Raw genomic sequence first — 18,647 nt, 5'->3', positions numbered from 1 at the left:
GTATCTATATCTAATCTATCTATCTATCTATCTATCCATATACTGTATATATATATATATATATATATATATATATATATATATATATGTGTGTGTGTGTGTGTGTGTGTGTGTGTGTGTCGAAATTCAAAATTTAGTAGCACAGGACTTCCAAAAGTAACCCATTTCACTACTTGTACCACAATCTGGCTACCCCCCCCTGGGGGTAGGGGGGTTTCAAGAATACTCCCCCAGTATCCCTGCTTGTCGTACGAGGCGACTAAAAGGGTTGGTGGTGGGTTAGTGCCCCACCCCGTAAAAAGAACTAACTAAAAAAGCAAATAAAGCGCCTCGGACCCGGACGGACCATACGTTGACGACTAAGGAATGGACAAAGGACATTCTGAGGGTAGGAACGTGGAATATGAGAGGAGTGAATGATGAAGTGAAAGAGAGAGAGATTGTCCAGGTGCTTGAGGATGCAAAAGTGGATATATGTGGATTGACTGAAACTAAATGGAAAGGTGAAAGGATGAGAGAATGGGAATATGGTGTAGGTATATGTGCGGGAGTCAGTGAGAATGAGAGGGCAAGAGAGGGAGTATGTCTGATGATAAGCAAGAAGTGGAAGGAGAATATAAGAGAGTATGGAACAGTGGGTGCAAGGATTGTATGGGTGAGGATGAAAGTAGGTATACAAGCATGGGCGATTGTATGTGTGTATGCTCCAACAGAGGACCAAGTGGCAAGAGTGAAAGATGAGTTTTGGGCGAGAGTAGAAGCATGTATGGACAAGTTTGAGAGGAGCGAGAGAGTGCTGTTGATTGGAGACATGAATGGCAAAGTTGGGAATGTACGAGTGGATGGAGTGGTTGGTCAGTGGGGTGTGTCAGGTGATGTAGATGGGAATGGTAGTGCTTTGGTGGACATCTGTGCTGGTAAGGGGTTGGCAATAGCCAACACCTACTTTCGTCATAAGATGATCCACCGGTATACATGGAGAGTAATGAGGAGGATGGATGGTGAACTTGTTGAACGAAAGGCAATGATAGACTACGTGTGTGTGGATGAGCGAATGAGAAGACAAGTGTTGGATGCAAGGGTGTGGAGAGGGTGGGGGAATGGAGTCTCGGACCATCACTTAGTGATGGCCAAGGTAGAGCTGCAAAGAAAGTGGTTGAGGAGGCGAAGGGGAAGACAGGAGGAAGCAGCTCCTGTGAGAAGAGTGGAGAAATTGCAAGATAGTGAGAAAAGGACAGAGTATAAGAGCATAGTGGAAGAAAGATTGGGAAGGTATGAGCTAGAGCAGATGGAAGGGGTGGAAGAAGTATGTAAGATATTCACGGAAGAGATAAGCGCAGCGTGTGAGGCGGTTTGTGGAGTGAGGAGGAGGTGCAAGGGACAGCATGGTGGAATGATGAGGTGAAACGAGCTGTGGAACAAAAGAAGAAGGCATATGGTGAATGGCTGGCGAGTAGAGGTAGGGGAGAAGATGAGAGAGAAAAGAGAGAGGTATATGTGGCCAGGAGAAGGGAGGTTAAGAGACTGATGAAGGAGAGTAAGAAGAAAGTGGATGAAGAGTTTGGGAGGAATCTGAGTGTGAAATGGAGGGAGAGTAAGAAATTGTTTTGGAAGGAGGTAAAGAAAGTAAGGCAGTGTGAAAGGGGAAATAGTAGGGGAGTGAAGGATAGGAATAATAGATTGTTGGTGGAGAAGAGAGAGAAATTGAGGAGATGGAAGGAGCACTTTGAGGATTTGTTGAATGTAGAGAGTGAGAGCAGTGTGAGTATAAGTGGTTGGGGAATGGCTGGGAGAAGAAGAGATGAGAGGAGGGAGGAAGAGATCAGTAGGTCGGAAGTAGTGGAAGCGATGAAGAAGATTAAGTTGGGAAAGGCCCCAGGAATTGATGGAGTGTGTGATGAAATGCTTAGGTATGGGGGTGAGATTGTTGTGGAGTGGATATGGAAGTTGTGTAGATTGGCTTGGGAAGAGGGAAGGGTTCCAGAGGACTGGAAATCAGGTATAATTGTTCCTCTGTACAAAGGAAAAGGGGAGAGAGAAGTATGTGGTAACCATAGGGGTATTTGCCTTCTTAGTGTGACTGGTAAAATATATGGTAGAATACTCATTGATAGGGTTAGGCATATGACAGAGGAGCTAGTTGGAGAAGAACAAGGGGGATTTAGGAAGGGAAAAGGGTGTGTAGATCAGATATTTGTTCTAAGATGTTTAGTGGAGAAGTATCTAGAGAAGGGAAGGAAAGTGTATGCTGCCTTCATGGACTTGGAGACAGCTTATGACAGAATAGATAGGCAAGGTATGTGGAAGGTATTAAGAATATATGGAGTGGAGGGGAAATTGTTGAGTGCTGTGAAGAGTATGTACGAAGGAGCTAGGGCTACGGTGCGAGTGGATGGTGAGCTGAGTGAGTTCTTTGATCTCAATGTGGGACTGAAACAGGGTTGTGTAATGTCTCCATGGCTGTTTAATATATATATGGATGGGGTTGTAAAGGAGGTACAAGGTAGGGCAGTGGATGTGGGGGTGGCCCTAATGAATGAGGGTGAGATTTGGAAGCTTCCGGTGTTGCTGTTTGCTGATGATACAGTATTGTTGAGTGAAGATGAATGGGAATTGCAAGGTTTGGTGAATGAGTTTGGGACAGTGTGTAGGAGGAGGAAGCTGAAAGTTAATGTAAACAAAAGTAAAGTTATGGTGTTTGAGAGGAATGAAGTCACAGAGTGTGCAGTGAGGTTGGATGGTGAGGATATGGAGAATGTGAGTGCATTCAAGTACTTGGGTAGTGTGATGAGTAAGGATGGAACTTTGGGGGATGAAGTACGTGAAAGGGTACAGCAGGGAAGGAAGGTTGTTGGTACCCTGAAAGCAGTGATGAGAAATAGGGAGGTGAGTATGGAAGTTAAGAAGTCACTGCATGATGGTATTGTGATCCCTACCCTGATGTATGGAAGCGAGGCGTGGACATTGCAAGAGGGGAACAAGTCAAGAGTGAGAGCAGTGGAAATGAGTTACTTGAGAGGAGCATGTGGAGTGACGTGGAGGGACAGGTTGACAGATGAAGAAGTGAACTAACGTTGTGGGGTAGATGTGGATGTGGTTAAAAAGATTAGGAGAAATACACTGAGGTGGTTTGGACATGTGGAGAGAATGGAGAATGAAAGACTGACTAAGAGGGTGTATGTAGGTGAGGTGGAGGGAGGGAGAGGGAGGGGTAGACCGAGGATGAGGTGGAGGGATGGAGTTGAGAGGTATATGAGGGAGGGGGGGGTGAGTTGGGGGGAGGGAAGTCAATTGGTGGGTGACAGAGTGACTTGGAGGCGTTTTGTCTGCGGCCACCCTTTGCGGGATTAGGGCGTCAGGCTATAGATAGAGATAGATAGATAGATTATTATAAAGAACTCGGCAAATGTTTAATTTCATTTCCCACTTCCGGCTCCAATCGTGTATTCTATCTAAATCCTCCTGCAGCATTTTACAATCCTCCTTAACCTCTACCTTCCTCAAGATCTTTACATCATCAGCAAACAGACTTGCATAACTGTTCACTCCATTTACCATATCATTTACGTAAATCAGGGACATTACTGGCGCCAACACCGAGCCTTGAGGGACTCCACTTGTTACTTCCCTCCATCCAGATATCCTATCCTTTATTACTGTCCTCATTTGTCTGTCTCTCAAAAAGTCTCTTATCCATTCCAGAAGTTTCCCCTTCAGTCCTCCTATGTATTCTAGTTTCCACATTAGTCTCTTATGAGGTACCTTGTCAAAGCCATCTCTAAGTCTAAGTATACACAATCCACCCAACCATCTCTCTCCTGTACCACATCAATCGCTTTAGAGTAAAAGCTCAACAAGTTTGAAACACATGACCTTCCACTTCTAAATCCAAACTGACATTCAGCCAAAATATTCATCTCTTCTAGATATTTTATCCATCTGTCTTTCAGGATTCTCTCGCACAACTATGCAACCATGCTGGTTAGAGACACTGGTCTATAATTCAGGGATTTTTCCCTGTTTCCTCCCTTATAAATTGGTACCACATTTTGCCCTCTTCCATTCTTGTGGCACTTTCCCCTCTTCCAGAGAACACACGATTAAACTGTGAATTTTATCCGCCAGTTGTTCTCTGCATTCCTTCAGTACTCAGTTAGAAATTCCATTAGGTCCTGGGGCTTTCCTTACATCTTGAGTTTCCAGTAATTTATACACTTCCTGTACCTCCACTTTTATATCTTTTATCACTGGTACATTGCTAATCACTCCCTCCCCTTCCACAAACTCGTTTTCATTAGTGAAAACCAATTGGAAACATTTGTTCATTATTTCAGCTTGCATTGCTACATCTTTATAGACCTCTCCTTTTACTTTCAGTTTGGTGATTCCTTCTTCTTTTTTCAGTTTGCCATTAACTGATCTATAAAACAGTTTGGGTTCATCCTTGTTTTTGTCTATTATACCTTTTTCAAAATTCCTTTCTTCTTCTCTACGTATTCTTGTGTATTCATTTCTAATTCTTATATATTCTTCCTTTGTTCTGTTGTTACCTCTCTTTCTCCAATTGTTCCATGCCTTATCTCTCTCTCTTTTTGCAATCATACACCTTCTATTAAACCACTCCTTTTTCCTGTTTTCTTTCCTTCTTACTCTTGGTACAAATTTTTCCACTCCCAAATTATAGAGGTCTAGAAAGATATCCCACGTCCTCTGTATCTCTCTTGTTTCTCTGAATTTTCTGCAATCCGCATTTACAAAAAAGTTTCTCAGTCCTGTAAAATTTGCTTTCCCAAAGTTGTATCTTCCCTGTCTATGAAGCTCGTCTCTTGGCTCAACGTTCCCTACTATCATCTGGAACTCAATGACCACATGATCACTTCTTCCTAAAGGACAGGTGATAGTTCAATGATTCTATTACATCGGGTTCTTTGGTAAACAGTAAATCTAACCTTTCTGGTGTGTCTTCACCTCGAAACCGTGTCTCTTCTTTAACCCATTGCGTCACTACATTATTCATTATTATATTTAATAACATAGTGCCCCTCGAATCCTCAACGCCTCCCGAGTACCATTCCTCCCAGTTCACCTCTTTACAATTAAAGTCACCCACCAATATTATATTATTGCTTTTCTCAATTACTTTTTGTAAACAGCTAGCCATATCTGACAACATCTCCTGGTATTCGTCATTCTTCCATGCTCTCATCTTAAGGGGAATATACACTACCACTATATTTCTCTTAACATTCTCTCCAGTTTCTAATTTCATATATATCACTTCAGCCCTGCCTTTTTCCATTTCCACGGTATCTACATTTATGTTGTTCTTCACTGCTATCATCACTCCTCCTCCCGTTTTTTCTTTTCTGTCTTTTCTCCACTGTTTGTATTTACCATCTCGCAAATGAACATCAATATCTTCTCTTAATTTGGTCTCTACAAAGCACATAACATCAGGTTCATGTTCTCTCAAGAAATCGTTAATTTCGAGCCTTGTTGATATTAAAACATCAACATTAGTATATATCACCTTCAAATTATTTTTGATGTTTTTTATTCCCTCTTCTCTCCTACTCTTCATCAGTACCACTTCCTCAACTTCTGATCTTTCACACCATCCCCCTTAGTTTCCTTCACTTCTATTTCCTTAAATACCACTTCCTTACTTTCATATCCATTATTCTCCAAAAAAAAAGTATTACATTCTTCCTCTGTCCTCTTATCATTTTTTCCCTTTACTTCTTCCTTCAATGATTTTACAACTTCTCTTTCTTCTTCATTCAAATCTTTTCTTATGATAATATTTTCCATCCCTGCCTCTTTGCTTAATTTCCAGGTCACGTTAAGTATATCATCTACTATACTTTCTGCTGACAACTTGACTCTCATTGGTCTTGTTTCCCCTTTCTTATAATGCCCTATTCTCCTTACTTCTTTAATTTATTTTACCCACTTGTCTCCTTCGGGATCAGTCTTGCCTAATATTCCTCTTACCAAGTTCGTGTCTTTCTCGAGTCTCACGGATCTAACCTTCTCTTCTTCCTCTCTGTTTCGAAACATTACCACGCATCTGTTCCTTTCTACAGTTTCTCTCACTATTTTCTCTTTTTTCTTCAGTATTTTCACTATATTTTCTTCCAGTTTTATCTTGTTCATTTCTCTTTTTTCCTGGATGATTTCTTTTTAGCTGACCACTTCTTTCTGTTCTTCTTGTACCTGTGCCCACTTTGCCTTATGCTCTTCCAATATACTGCTCACCTTCTCCGTTTTATTAGTACTCTCTTCTAGTTTTCTCCTCAATTCAATATTTTCACGCTTCAAATTTCTTATCTCTTCATTCGCCATCTCATTAGACTGGATCAGACTCTGTATAGTAATCTCTGTATTCTCAGACACATCTTTTAACACTAGGTTCTCCACTTTCTTTTCAAGTTCACTAATCCTCATAATCAATGTTTTAACCAGATCCATGACATTAGCATTTCTATCAAATCCTGGAAATTCGAGTCCCTCAGTGTTTACATTTTCAACCATGATTGAGGTTGGTTACAACTTACAGTACCAAAACAGCTGTTACTGAAAATACTACAAACATTCATGTATACTCTTGCCAATAAATCTTTACATTTTTGGTAGTCTGTATTAACTTACAGTAGTTTAAACTGAAAACAAGACCATAGGAGACAGGACAAACATAATTCCTGAAAACTACTTAAGGTTTGCAGCAGTGGCTGAGCCTTGGCCTGGGATCAGTCAAGACCCGTCCGTTCGATATGGCTGTTCGCTCGTGTGTGTGTGTCTGTGTGTGTGTGTGTGTGTGTGTATTTACATATTTGTATTTACCTATTTGTGGTATACAGGAATTGAGCAATGCTCGTATTGTCCTGTCTCCATATCCACATTTATCAAGTCTACCTTTACACACATGAATGCTTTTCTCATGCACCGCCTCTTTGTCTAAGTCGTTCTTACCTAATATACCTAATTGTGATATACACGGAATGTACTATGCTCGTGGGTTTCCGTCGCTGTTTCTTAATAAGTCAAATTTAGCTTTAAACTCGTTTAAGTTTTTAGACTGGACGATCTCTTTGTCCAGGCTATTCCATAAGTCTATACTTGTGTAAGGAAAGCTATATTTCTTGATATCCTTCAAGCAGCTTGACTTTTTCAATTTCATTCCGTGTCCTCTTGTTGCTCTCTTATCCCATACAAACAGATCTTCTTTGTCAATTTTATCTACTCCCACCATGGTCCTGAACACCGCAGTCATGTCTCCCCTCTTTCTCCTTTCCTCTAACGAAGGCAAATCCAGTTTTTCCAGCTTCTCTCTGTATGACAGGTCTGTCAGACTGGGGACCATCTTGGTTAGTGTTCTTTGTATTCTCTCAATCTTGTTTATATCTTTCTTTTTGTGTGGGGACCACACTACCGCTGCATATTCTAACCTGGGGCGGATCATGGCCACTATCAATTTTTTCATCATTTCCTCATCCATATAATGAAATGCTACTCTTATGTTAGTCAAGAGTTTATAAGTCTCTCCAACTATCTTGTTAATGTGCTTTTCTGGTGACGAACTATCTTGGACCAGCGCTCCCAAATCTTTCTCTTCTCTCATTTTTGTGATTAATTCATTACCCAAAAAATAATTCAGTGATGGTCTCCTGGTACTTTTACCCATTTCCAATATTTTACATTTCTTTATATTAAATTTCATTTCCCACGTCCGGCTCCAATTGTATATCCTATCCAAATCCTCCTGCAGTATTTTACAATCCTCCTCAACCTCTACCTTCCTCAAGATCTTTACATCATCAGCAAACAGACTTGCATAACTGTTCATTCCATCTACCATATCATTTACGTAAATCAGGAACATTACTGGTGCCAACACTGAGCATTGAGGGACTCCACTTGTTACTTCCCTCCATCCAGACATCTTTTCCTTTATTACTGTCCTCATTTGTCTGTCTCTCAAAAAGTATCTCATCCATTCCAGAAGTTTCCCCTTTAGTCCTCCTATATATTCTAGTTTCCACATTAGTCTCTTATGAGGTACCTTGTCAAAGGCCTTCTCTAAGTCTAAGTACACACAATCCACCGAACCATCTCTCTCCTGTACCACATCAATCGCTCTTGAGTAAAAGCTCAACAGGTTAGAAACACATGACCTTCCACTTCTGAATCCAAACTGACATTCAGCCAAAATATTCATCTCTTCCAGATATTTTATCCATCTGTCTTTCAGGATTCTCTCGCACAATTTTGCGACCATGCTGGTTAGAGAGACTGGTCTATAATTCAGGGGTTCTTCCCTGTTTCCTCCCTTGTAAATTGGTACCACATCTGCCCTCTTCCATTCTTTTGGCACTTTCCCCTCTTCCAGTGAGCATACAATTAAGCTGTGAATTTTATCTGCCAGTTGTTCTCTGCATTCCTTCAGTACCCAATTAGAAATTCCATCAGGTCCCGAGGCTTTCCTTACATCTTGAGTTTCCAGTAATTTATACACTTTCTGTACCTCCACTTTTATATCTTTCATCACCGGAACATTTCTAATCACTCCCTCCTCTTCCACAAGCTCCTTTTCTTTAGTGAAAACTGACTGGAAACGTTTGTTCATTATTTCTGCTTGCATTGCCGCATCCTTAAAGACCTCACCTTCTACTTTCAGTTTGGTGATTCCTTCCTTTTGTTTCAGTTTGCCATTAACAAATCTATAAAACAGTTTGGGTTCATCCTTGCATTTGTCAATTATACCTTTTTCAAAATTCCTTTCTTCTTCTCTACGTATTCTTGTGTATTCATTTCTTGTTCTTTTATATTCTTCCTTTGTTCTGTCGTTACCTCTCTTTCTCCAATTGTTCCACGCCTTATCTCTCTCTTTTTTTGCTATCATACACCTTCTATTAAACCACTCCTTTTTCCTGTTTTCTTTCCCTCTTACTCTTGGTACAAATTTTTCCACTCCCAAATTATAGAGGTCTAGAAAGATATCCCACTTCCTCTGTATTTCTCTTGTTTCTCTGAATTTTCTCCAATCCGCGTTTTCAAAAAAAATTCTCAATCCTGTAAAATTTGCTTTCCCAAAGTTGTATCTTCCCTGTCTATGAAGCTCGTCTCTTGGCTCGACGTTTCCTATTAACATCTGGAACTCAATGACCACGTGATCACTTTTTCCCAAAGGACAGAGATATTCCAATGATTCTATTACATCGGGTTCTTTGGTGAACAGTAAATCTAACCTTGCTGGTGTGTCCTCACCTCGAAACCGTGTCTCTTCTTTGATCCATTGCGTCCTCACATTATTCATTATTATAATTAATAACATAGTGCCCCACGAATCCTCGCCGCCTCTCTAGTACCATTCCTCCCAGTTCACCTCTTTACAATTAAAGTCACCCACCAAAATTATATTATTGCTTTTCTCAATTATTTTTTGCAAGTAGCTAGCCATATCTGACAACATCTCATGGTATTCGTCATCCTTCCATGCTCTCGTCTTTGGGGGAACATACACTACTGCCACATCTCTCTTAACATTCTCTCCAGTTTCTAATTTCATATATATCACTTCAGCCCTGCCTTCTCCCATTTCCACAGTATCTACATTTATGTTGTTCTTCACTGCTATCATCACTCCTCCTCCCTTTTTTTCTCTTCTGTCTTTTCTCCACAGTTTGTATTTACCATCTCGCAAACTAACATCAATATCTTCTCTTAATTTGGTCTCTTCAAAGCACATGACATCAGGTTCATGTTCTCTCAAGAAATCATTAATTTCGATCCTTGTCGATATGAAACCATCAACATTAGTATATATCACCTTCAAATTATTTTTGACATTATTAATACCCTCTTCTCTTCTACTCTCTGTCCATACCACTTCCTCAACTTCTGATCTTTCACAACCATCCCCCTTAGTTTCCTTCACTTCTATTTCCTTAAATACCATTTCCTTACTTTCATATCCAATACTCTCCAAAAAAAAGTATTACATTCTTCCTCTGTCCTCTTATCATTTTTTTCCTTTACTTCTTCCTTTAATGATTTTAAAACTTCTCTTTCTTCTTCATTCAGTTCTTTTCTTATTATAATATTTTCCATCCCTGCCTCTTTGCTTAATTTCCAGGTCACTTTTAAGTATCTCATTTATTACACTTTCTGATGTAAACTTGACTCTCATTGGTCTTGTTTCCCCTTTCTTGTAAGGCCCTATCCTCCTTACTTCCTCAATTTCTTTTACCCACTTGTCTCCTTCGGGGCCAGTCTTGCCTAATATTCCTCTCACCAGGTTCGTGTCCCTCTCGAGTCTTACGAACCTAACCTTTTCCTCCTCTTACCTGTTTCCAAATACTACCACACATCTGTTCCTTTCTGCAGTTTCTCTCACTATTTTCTCTTTTTTCTTCAGTATTTTCACTACATTTTCTTCCATTTCTTTCTTGTTCATTTCCCTTTCTTCCTGGATGATCTCTCCTAAGCTGACCACTTCTTTCTGCTCTTCTTCTACGTGTGCCCACTTTGCCTTATGTTCTTCTAATACATTACTCACCTTCTCCGTTTTATTAGTACTCTCTTCTAGTTTCCTCCTCAGTTCAACATTTTCCCGCTTCAAATTCCTAATCTCTTCATTGGCTGTTTCGTTGGACTGGATCAGACTCTGTATGGTAGTTTCCGTATTTGCTGACACATCCTTTATCACTAGATTCTCTACTTTATTTTCGAGTTCACTAATCCTCATAATTAATGTTTTAACCAGGTCCATGACATTGGTATTGGCATCAAATCCTTGAAATTCTAGTCCCTCATTGTTTATATTTTCGGCTATGTTTGATGTTGGTTAAATACCAAAACAGCTGTTACCGAAAAAAAAAACTACAAACATTCATGTACAATCTAGTCAATAAATCTTTACATTTTTGGTTGTTTATTAACTTTCATTATTTTGAATTTAAAACAAGACCTTAGGAGACAGGACAGACAAAATTCCTGAAACTACTTAAGGTTAGCAGCTATGGCTGGGACGTCTGCTCTCTCCGGCTGTTCGTTCGTGTGTGTGTGTGTGTGTGTGTGTGTGTGTGTGTGTGTGTGTGTGTGTGTGTGTGTCTACAGGGGTATCTAGCTATGGCTAAATGCCTTGTCTCACAAGGGGTAGCCATTTGTCTTTCAGTTATTTGTTTTATGGGGGGGGACACTAACTCTCCACCAATCCACTGTTTGACATGTAGGGAACACATACGGGTTGGCTATATGGTTACCACCCTGCTTTGTAAATGGCTTCCTGACTTACATTAAACTGTTTAAACGTGTTACTCAGTGTAAAGCCACCTGATAAGAAAAGAACAGTAATATAATAGTGAAAAAAAAGATAGGAGAAATACTAAAAGAGAGCATACACAGAAAAAGAATAATAAAGCTGAAGGAAGAAGTAGGCAGTACTGTATCGAGTGAGTTGGTGATGGTTGCCAGCACCTGCCACTCATATCTATCTGTCAGTCAATCTGTCTATCTGTGTATATAGATATTGCATAAAATAACAATTATATTTGTTAATGTAATCTTTTAAAATAATGTTTTTTCCTCTGATGTGTGAATCTCTTTGCAGATAGCTGAGAGTTACAGTAAGCTGAGTCAATGGGGAGAACTGCAGAAATGGATGTTGCAGGTTCATAGCAGCCAAAAGGACACTGAAGGGACCACAGCTTCTTCTGGTCTTCTTAACAACTACAGAAACCTTGCCCATGTTCAGTAGGTTCATTTCTGGAATTGTTAGCATTTTGTGGTTTGAACACTGTTTATCTACACTAAAGTTTTTTGTACTGTATTAAGCCATGGAGGATTACTGTATGTACTGTACTGTATGGAAGAAATTTTGAATTAGGAAGAACTTGCATTTTTTAGTAGTAAGATAGTGATAATAATAATAATAATAATAAATAATAATAATAATTTGTGGTAGGTGGGGGCGCTCACCATCCATTCACTCGATGTAGTGCTGCTTTTGGGTGTCTAGCCTTTCTTCTCCATCCCTCTTTCCTTCCATCCTCTTCTGTCTTCCTTTCCTTCATTCTTTCCTTTTCCTTCCACCTATGGGCAACTCTACACTCCCTCTTCTGTCTTTCTTTCCTTCATTCTGTCCACTTCCTTCTGCCTGTGGGTGACTCTACACTGAGTGACAAGCCAAATGGTTTCTTGTACAGCAAGAAGTTATTTGCTACACTGGGTGGTAACCATTTAACAAATTTTAGCACTTGGTGGTTTAGTGGGTAATTATTGCGCTCAAATCGGATTGAGCCGGTGGAGGTTTATATCCAAGGGATGGTTGTGGTTGATTGCTCATGTAATGCCGCTCAGGGATGAGTGGGGCTGGCCATTCTCATCTTAAATGTCGGGACCAACTGCCTCGTCCTGGGCTCTTGTACTCCTTATGGGGCAATGTAGGATTGGATGATGGATGGATACTACTACTACTACTAATCATCATCATCTTCATCATCATCATCATCAGATAATGTACTCTATCCATTCATCATCGAAACCACTGTTGCTCAATGATGAGCGTAGGAGCTTGGGGCTAGGCAAGTTGGTCCTGACATTTAATATGAGAGTTACCAGCCTCACTCATCCTTGAGTGGCATTACGTGAGCAATAAACCCCAGCCACCCCTTACATTTGAACCAACACAGCCTCAAGCCGATTGGAGCGCCTTAATTACCCGCTAAACCACCAGGCGTCATAGTTTTGTTATATGGTTTCCCACCCAGCATAGTACGGTAAATGGTGTCCTGGTGTACAGGAAACCATTTGGCTTGTCACTTAGTGTAGAGTCACTCATAGACAGAAGGAAGAGGAAAGAATGTAGGAAAAAAGCGACATAAGAGGAAGGAAAGAAAGAAGGAAGGAAGGAAGAGAGGAAATGGCAACCATTCAAGAGCAGCACTACATTGAGTGAGTGGATGGTAAGCACCCCCACCTACCACTCTAATAACAATAATAATAATAATTCATTCATTCATCATCTAATATAATAATAATGATAATAATCCATCCATCCATTCTTCATCCGCACCTATTTCGCCCCATGGGAAGCGCTGGAGCCTGGGGCAAGGCAAATTGGACCTGACATTTAAGATGAGAGTGACCAGCCTCACTCATCCCTGAGTGGCACTACGTGAACAATAAACCCCAACTACCTCTTGGATATAAACTTACACAGGTTCAAGCCAATTGGAGCACCTTAATTAACCACTAAACCCCCAGGATCCCTAATGTGGTTATATGGTTACTACCCAGCATAGTAAATGGTTTCCTGGTGTACAGGAAACCATTTGGCCTGTCACCCAGTGTAGAGTCACCCATAGGCAGAAGGAAGAGGAAAGAATGAAGGAAAGAAAGATAGAAGAGGAAGGAAGGAAAGGAGGAAAAGGCAGACATCCAAAGCAGCACTACATTGAGTGAGTGGATGGTGAGAATAATAATAATAGTTGATATCTTGTCATTCTGCACTCCATAGAATTCACTTGCACCCAGAGCTTTGAAATTATGGTATTACTTTTGGTTTGTAAGTGATAATGCATTTAAAATGGGTCTCTATTTACATCCTTTAACCATCGGTCATAGTACCATGAGCAGGCTCATAAATTTTAAAGAAATAAATTTCTGAGTATTTCTCATTTGACTCGACAAAGGTGAGTTGCTTTATACATAATAGCAGCATAAGCCTGGCTCCAGTCATGTCCTCTTTAAGGCCACACATCCACCCGCTTATGCACAAAAACCCCACCCACTCGCTCACCCCATCCATTTCTTTATTCCTTATCTTTGCTGTCTGTAGACCAGCAGACTATTTTTTAAAAAACATTACAGTTTGTAATATGGAGTTTAGTTGCAGACCTCTGACCTGGCAGATTGGTCGGGACAGTATAGATTTTTTTCTGATCATTGCTGCAAAGCACTGCTTTACCTTTACAGGACCTAACTTTCGATGCCTTCACAGAGAAAAGAGCAGTCCTTTTTGCATATTTATTCAATATCATGATTGAGCTGCATCCCTTCACTACCCCCACCAGTCACAATCGGCTTTTCTGTGGTACCTGCAAAGAAAACATATGCAGTGGGTACCCGAGTTTTGCATTTGCTTTATTCTGTCTGCACCACACTGAACTCAATTTTCTCCAAACTCGCGATATATGTTTATGTTGAAATAGCCATGTTCCTTCTGACTTGCGGCAGTATCCACTTATATTGACCTCTTAATCCAAGTTATTCTCCCATGTAAAACTACAGTATAAGCAGTCTCCTGTACAACATAGTATAGTATAATTTTAGCAAGGTTTATGTAACACACAAGATATATTCATTTATTAAAAGTATATGAGAGAGGAGGGTGTGAGTTGGGAGCAGGGCAGTGAAATGACGGGGGACAGAGTGACGTGGAGGCGATTTGTTTGTGGCCACCCCATATGGGATTGAGGTGTCTGGCAATGGATAGAAAAGTGTCATGGCCACCATCCTGCTTCACTCCACCACTTCTTTCCAACTCAGTTCCATTTGCCCCTTTTCACAAATGCCACTATAAATAATTTATTGCATGACACATTAAAATTAAACAAGGGCACAATAAAACTGATCAGTAATTAAAAAAAGTTTATTTTCATATGGACAAAATCAGAGTTAACCATTCCGACTTGGCTCAGCCGACTCTTCCCCCAACTTGCTGAGTGTTTTATCGTCATTCAGCACCTGATGAAGAACAAAGAACAGCATCACGTCTCAAATTATTGTACGAAAGGAATCGGACACCTCAGACCAGCTTCCAGAAGCATATCTACATTCAAATCACTCGCCCCTCCATTCAGTCACTTAAAGACAACACACAACTGCATGCACGGCCTCCTGACATCCACCCTTCTGAATCCTATCTTCCTCGTGAGGACAGGGTCCACCTGGCCAGGCTGAGATGTGGTCACCATCCAGCCCTCTTTAGCCACCAGAAGAGGCTGAATGACTCCGTTGCTGATGCCTGTCCAGGATGTAACACAGCACCCCATACTATTAATATTATGGAAGACTGCATTGCACAGAATCACCTGTGCCAGCAACACAACATACACACTTTGAGAGCTCTTTGGGAAAGCCCGGTCTTGGCCATGACCTTCCTAAGGGACTCGGGACTGTTCGGCCAGATCACCTAGGGAACAACTACTACTACTACTTCTCCAAGCTTGAGAGAGTTGTCCTACGAGGAGATATTAGAAGAGCCGCAATTGCCAATCCTGAGAGAGAGAAGAAAGAGGGGTGTATTGATTGCAATGTTTAGAGGAGTAAGGGGAATAGAACAAGTGGACAGAGAAGACCTCTTTATGAAAGATGATGAAAGATCAAAAGGACATGAATTCAAGCTGAAGATGAGTTGATGCCACAGTGATGTAATGAAATTTAGTTTTCCAAACAGAACTATAGACAATTAGAATAATTTGGAGGGGGAGGTGGTGCAAGCACAGAGCATCCATGTGTTTAACTCTAGATTGGATGCTAAATATTTGTAGAGAAAACAGGACAACACGAGCTTAGCTCAGATCCTGTATAATACAATTAATTAAATACACACTTGTCAAAACCACTGTGCTAAAATTTTCATCTTTGACTTTTCCTTCCCACAGCTCCAGTTTTTTTTTGGATGATCACGAAATAAACTCTCCGTTATCGGGCGTAATTCAACAAACCTCCACACTGGATATTGCTGAACGATGGATGTTTCATAGTACCTCCAGTTGACCATCCATTCGGCATTGCACCAGATACTGTTACTATGTGTCTCGTCCCTGTATCCTAAATACTTTCCTACAATATTATACATAAGTAATAGATTAAAGCCAAGCATAAAACACTATACAGTATGTATACAGTACACTCACGAGCATCAATTTGTGCTCGGGGTGCCACTTTTCTACCCCTGCATACTCAGGGAAGATGTTGGGGGGGATGAAACGAGCTCCACCAATCTCTACTACAGCTCCCAACCCTCCATCATACCCCTACCCCCACCCCCACGTGCCATTCATAACTGGCAGTTATGTCTCAAGCTGACCTCCTACCTAACACTTGGTCTCACTACTGTTACATGAACAGAACACTAGGATATGTAAAAAGTAGGGGGTAAAATGATGTAAACTCAGAACTGTTTGCATTGTTCACACATGGCAAGGCCATTGAAGGTAAAGTTTAAGTCTCAAGCAACAGTAAACGAAATCATCAGTAGAACGTGGAAATTATCAGACAAGGAAGGGTTAAAAAATCTTTGGATAAGTAGAGATCCAAATGAAGATGAAAGAGCTAAAATAAAGGATTTAGTAAAGGAAGCAAAGGTAAAAAACGAACAGAGAACGGAGGAAGAGAAGACAATGTTTTATTGGAGAGTCGTGGATCAGAAATTAAGGAAGTGGTACCAGTGGAGAGAAGGAGAAAAGAGGGTATAAAAAACAACAAAAATAATTGGAAGATGGCATATACTAATGTTGATGGTTTAATATCGGCAAGGCTAGAAATCAACAATTTTTTGAGGGTACATGAACCTGATATTATGTACTTTGTAGAGACCAAATTAAGAGAAGATATTGATGTTCATGTGGGAGATGGTAAATACAAACTGTAGAGAAGAGACAGAAAAGAAAAAAAATGAGAGGAGGAGTGATGATAGCAGTGAAGAACAACATAAATGTAGATACCGTGGAAATGGGAGAAGGCAGGGCTGAAGTGACAAATATGAAATTAGAAACTGGAGAGAATAGCAAGGGAGATATGGCAGTAGCGTATGTTCCCCCTAAGACGAGAGCATGGAGTGATGATGAATACCAGGAAATGTTGTCAGACATGGCTAGTTATTTACAGGAAATGATTGAGAAAAGCAACAATATGATTTTAATGGGAGACTTCAATTGTAAAGAGGTGAACTTGGAGGAATGGGACTCAGGAGGCAGTGAAGATTCGTGGGGAACTATGTTATTAAATATAACAGTGAATACTGTGATGACCCAATGGGTCAAAGAAGAGACATGGTTCTGAGGTGAGGACACACCAGCAAGACTAGACTTACTGTTTACCAAAGAACCCGATTTAATAGAATCCTTGAAATATCTGTGTCCTATTGGAAAAAGTGATCATGTGGTCATTGAGTTCCAGATGATAACAGGGAACGTGGAGCCAAGAGACGAGCTTGATAGGCAGGAAAGATACAACTTTGGGAAAGCAAACTTTACAGGATTGAGAAAATTTTTCAAAAATGCAGATTGAAGAAAATTCAGAGAAACAAGAGGGATACAGAGGAAATGGGATGTTTTTCTAGGCCTCTATAATTTGTGAGTGGAAAATTTTGTGCCAAGAGCAAGGGGGAAAGAAAACAGGAAAAAGGAGTGGTAAGAAGGTGTATGATAGCAAAAAAAAAAAAAAGAGACGGTGTGGAACAATTGGAGAAAGAGAGGTAACAACAGAACAAAGAAAGAATATAAAAGAACTGGAAATTAATACACCAGAATACGTAGAGAAGAAGAAAGGAATTTTGAAAAAGGTATAATAGATAAATGTAAAGATGAACTCAAACTGTTTTATAGATTTGTTAATGGCAAACTGAAACAAAAGGAAGGAATCACCAAACTGAAAGTAGAAGGAGAGGTCTATAAAGATGCAGCAATGCAAGCAGAAATAATGAACAAACGTTTCCAATCAGTTTTCACTAATGAAAGTGAGTTTGTGGAAGGGGAGGGAGTGACTAGAAAGATAGTAATAAAAGATATAAAAGTGGAGGTACAGGAAGTTTATAAATTACTGGAAACTCAAGATGTAAGGAAAGCCCCAGGACCAGATGGAATCTCTAATTGGGTACTGAAGGAATGCAGAGAACAACTGGGAGATAAGATTCACAGTTTAATTGTGTGTTCTCTGGAAGAGGGGAAAGTGCCTTAAGAATGGAAGAGGGCAAATGTGGTACCAATTTATAAGGGAGGAAACAGGGAAGAACCCCTGAATTATAGACCAGTGTCCTCAACCAGCATGGTCGCAAAATTGTGCGAAAGAATTCTGAAAGATAGATGGATAAAATATCTGGAAGAGATGAATATTTTGGCTGATAGCCAGTTTGGATTTAGAAGTGGAAGGTCATGTGTTTCCAACTTGTTGAGTTTTTACTCAAGAGCGATTGATGTGGTACAGGAGAGAGATGGTTGGGTGGATTGTGTGTATTTAGATTTGGACTAGGCTTTCGACAAGGTACCTCATAAGAGACTAATGTGGAAACTAGAGTATATAGGAAGACGGAAGGGGAACCTCCTGGAATGGATAAGAGACTTTTTGAGAGACAAACAAATGAGGACAGTAATAAAGGATAGGATGTCTGGGTGGAGGGAAGTAAAAAGTGGAGTCCCACAGGGCTCGGTGTTGGTGCCAGTAATGTTCCTGATTTATGTAAATGATATGGTAGGTGAAGTGAACAGTTATGGAAATCTGTTTGCTGATGGTGCAAAGATCTTGAGGAAGGTAGAGGCTGAGGAGGATTGTAAAATGCTGCAGGAGGATCTGGATAGGATACACAATTGGAGCCGGATGTGTGAAATGAAATTTAATGCAAAGAAATGTAAAATATTGGA

General features: G+C 40.3%; 1 protein-coding gene across 1 annotated transcript in view; it reads left to right on the top strand.

Moving 5' to 3' along the window:
• The window catches only part of nonC (serine/threonine-protein kinase Smg1), a 1,312,439-nt gene that overhangs the window by 553,733 nt on the left and 740,059 nt on the right, over positions 1-18,647 (top strand). Inside the window, exon 22 of the mRNA XM_080284159.1 lies at positions 11,612-11,754. Within this exon, the coding sequence (XP_080140285.1) occupies positions 11,612-11,754 (143 nt within the window). The remainder of the gene's footprint in view (positions 1-11,611; positions 11,755-18,647) is intronic.

The sequence above is a fragment of the Coenobita brevimanus genome, chromosome 100, assembly GCF_032717465.1.
Source record: "Coenobita brevimanus isolate Jiangsu-jjx chromosome 100, ASM3271746v2, whole genome shotgun sequence".
NCBI lineage: Eukaryota > Metazoa > Arthropoda > Malacostraca > Decapoda > Coenobitidae > Coenobita > Coenobita brevimanus.
This window is presented reverse-complemented; position numbering and strand designations above follow the sequence as displayed.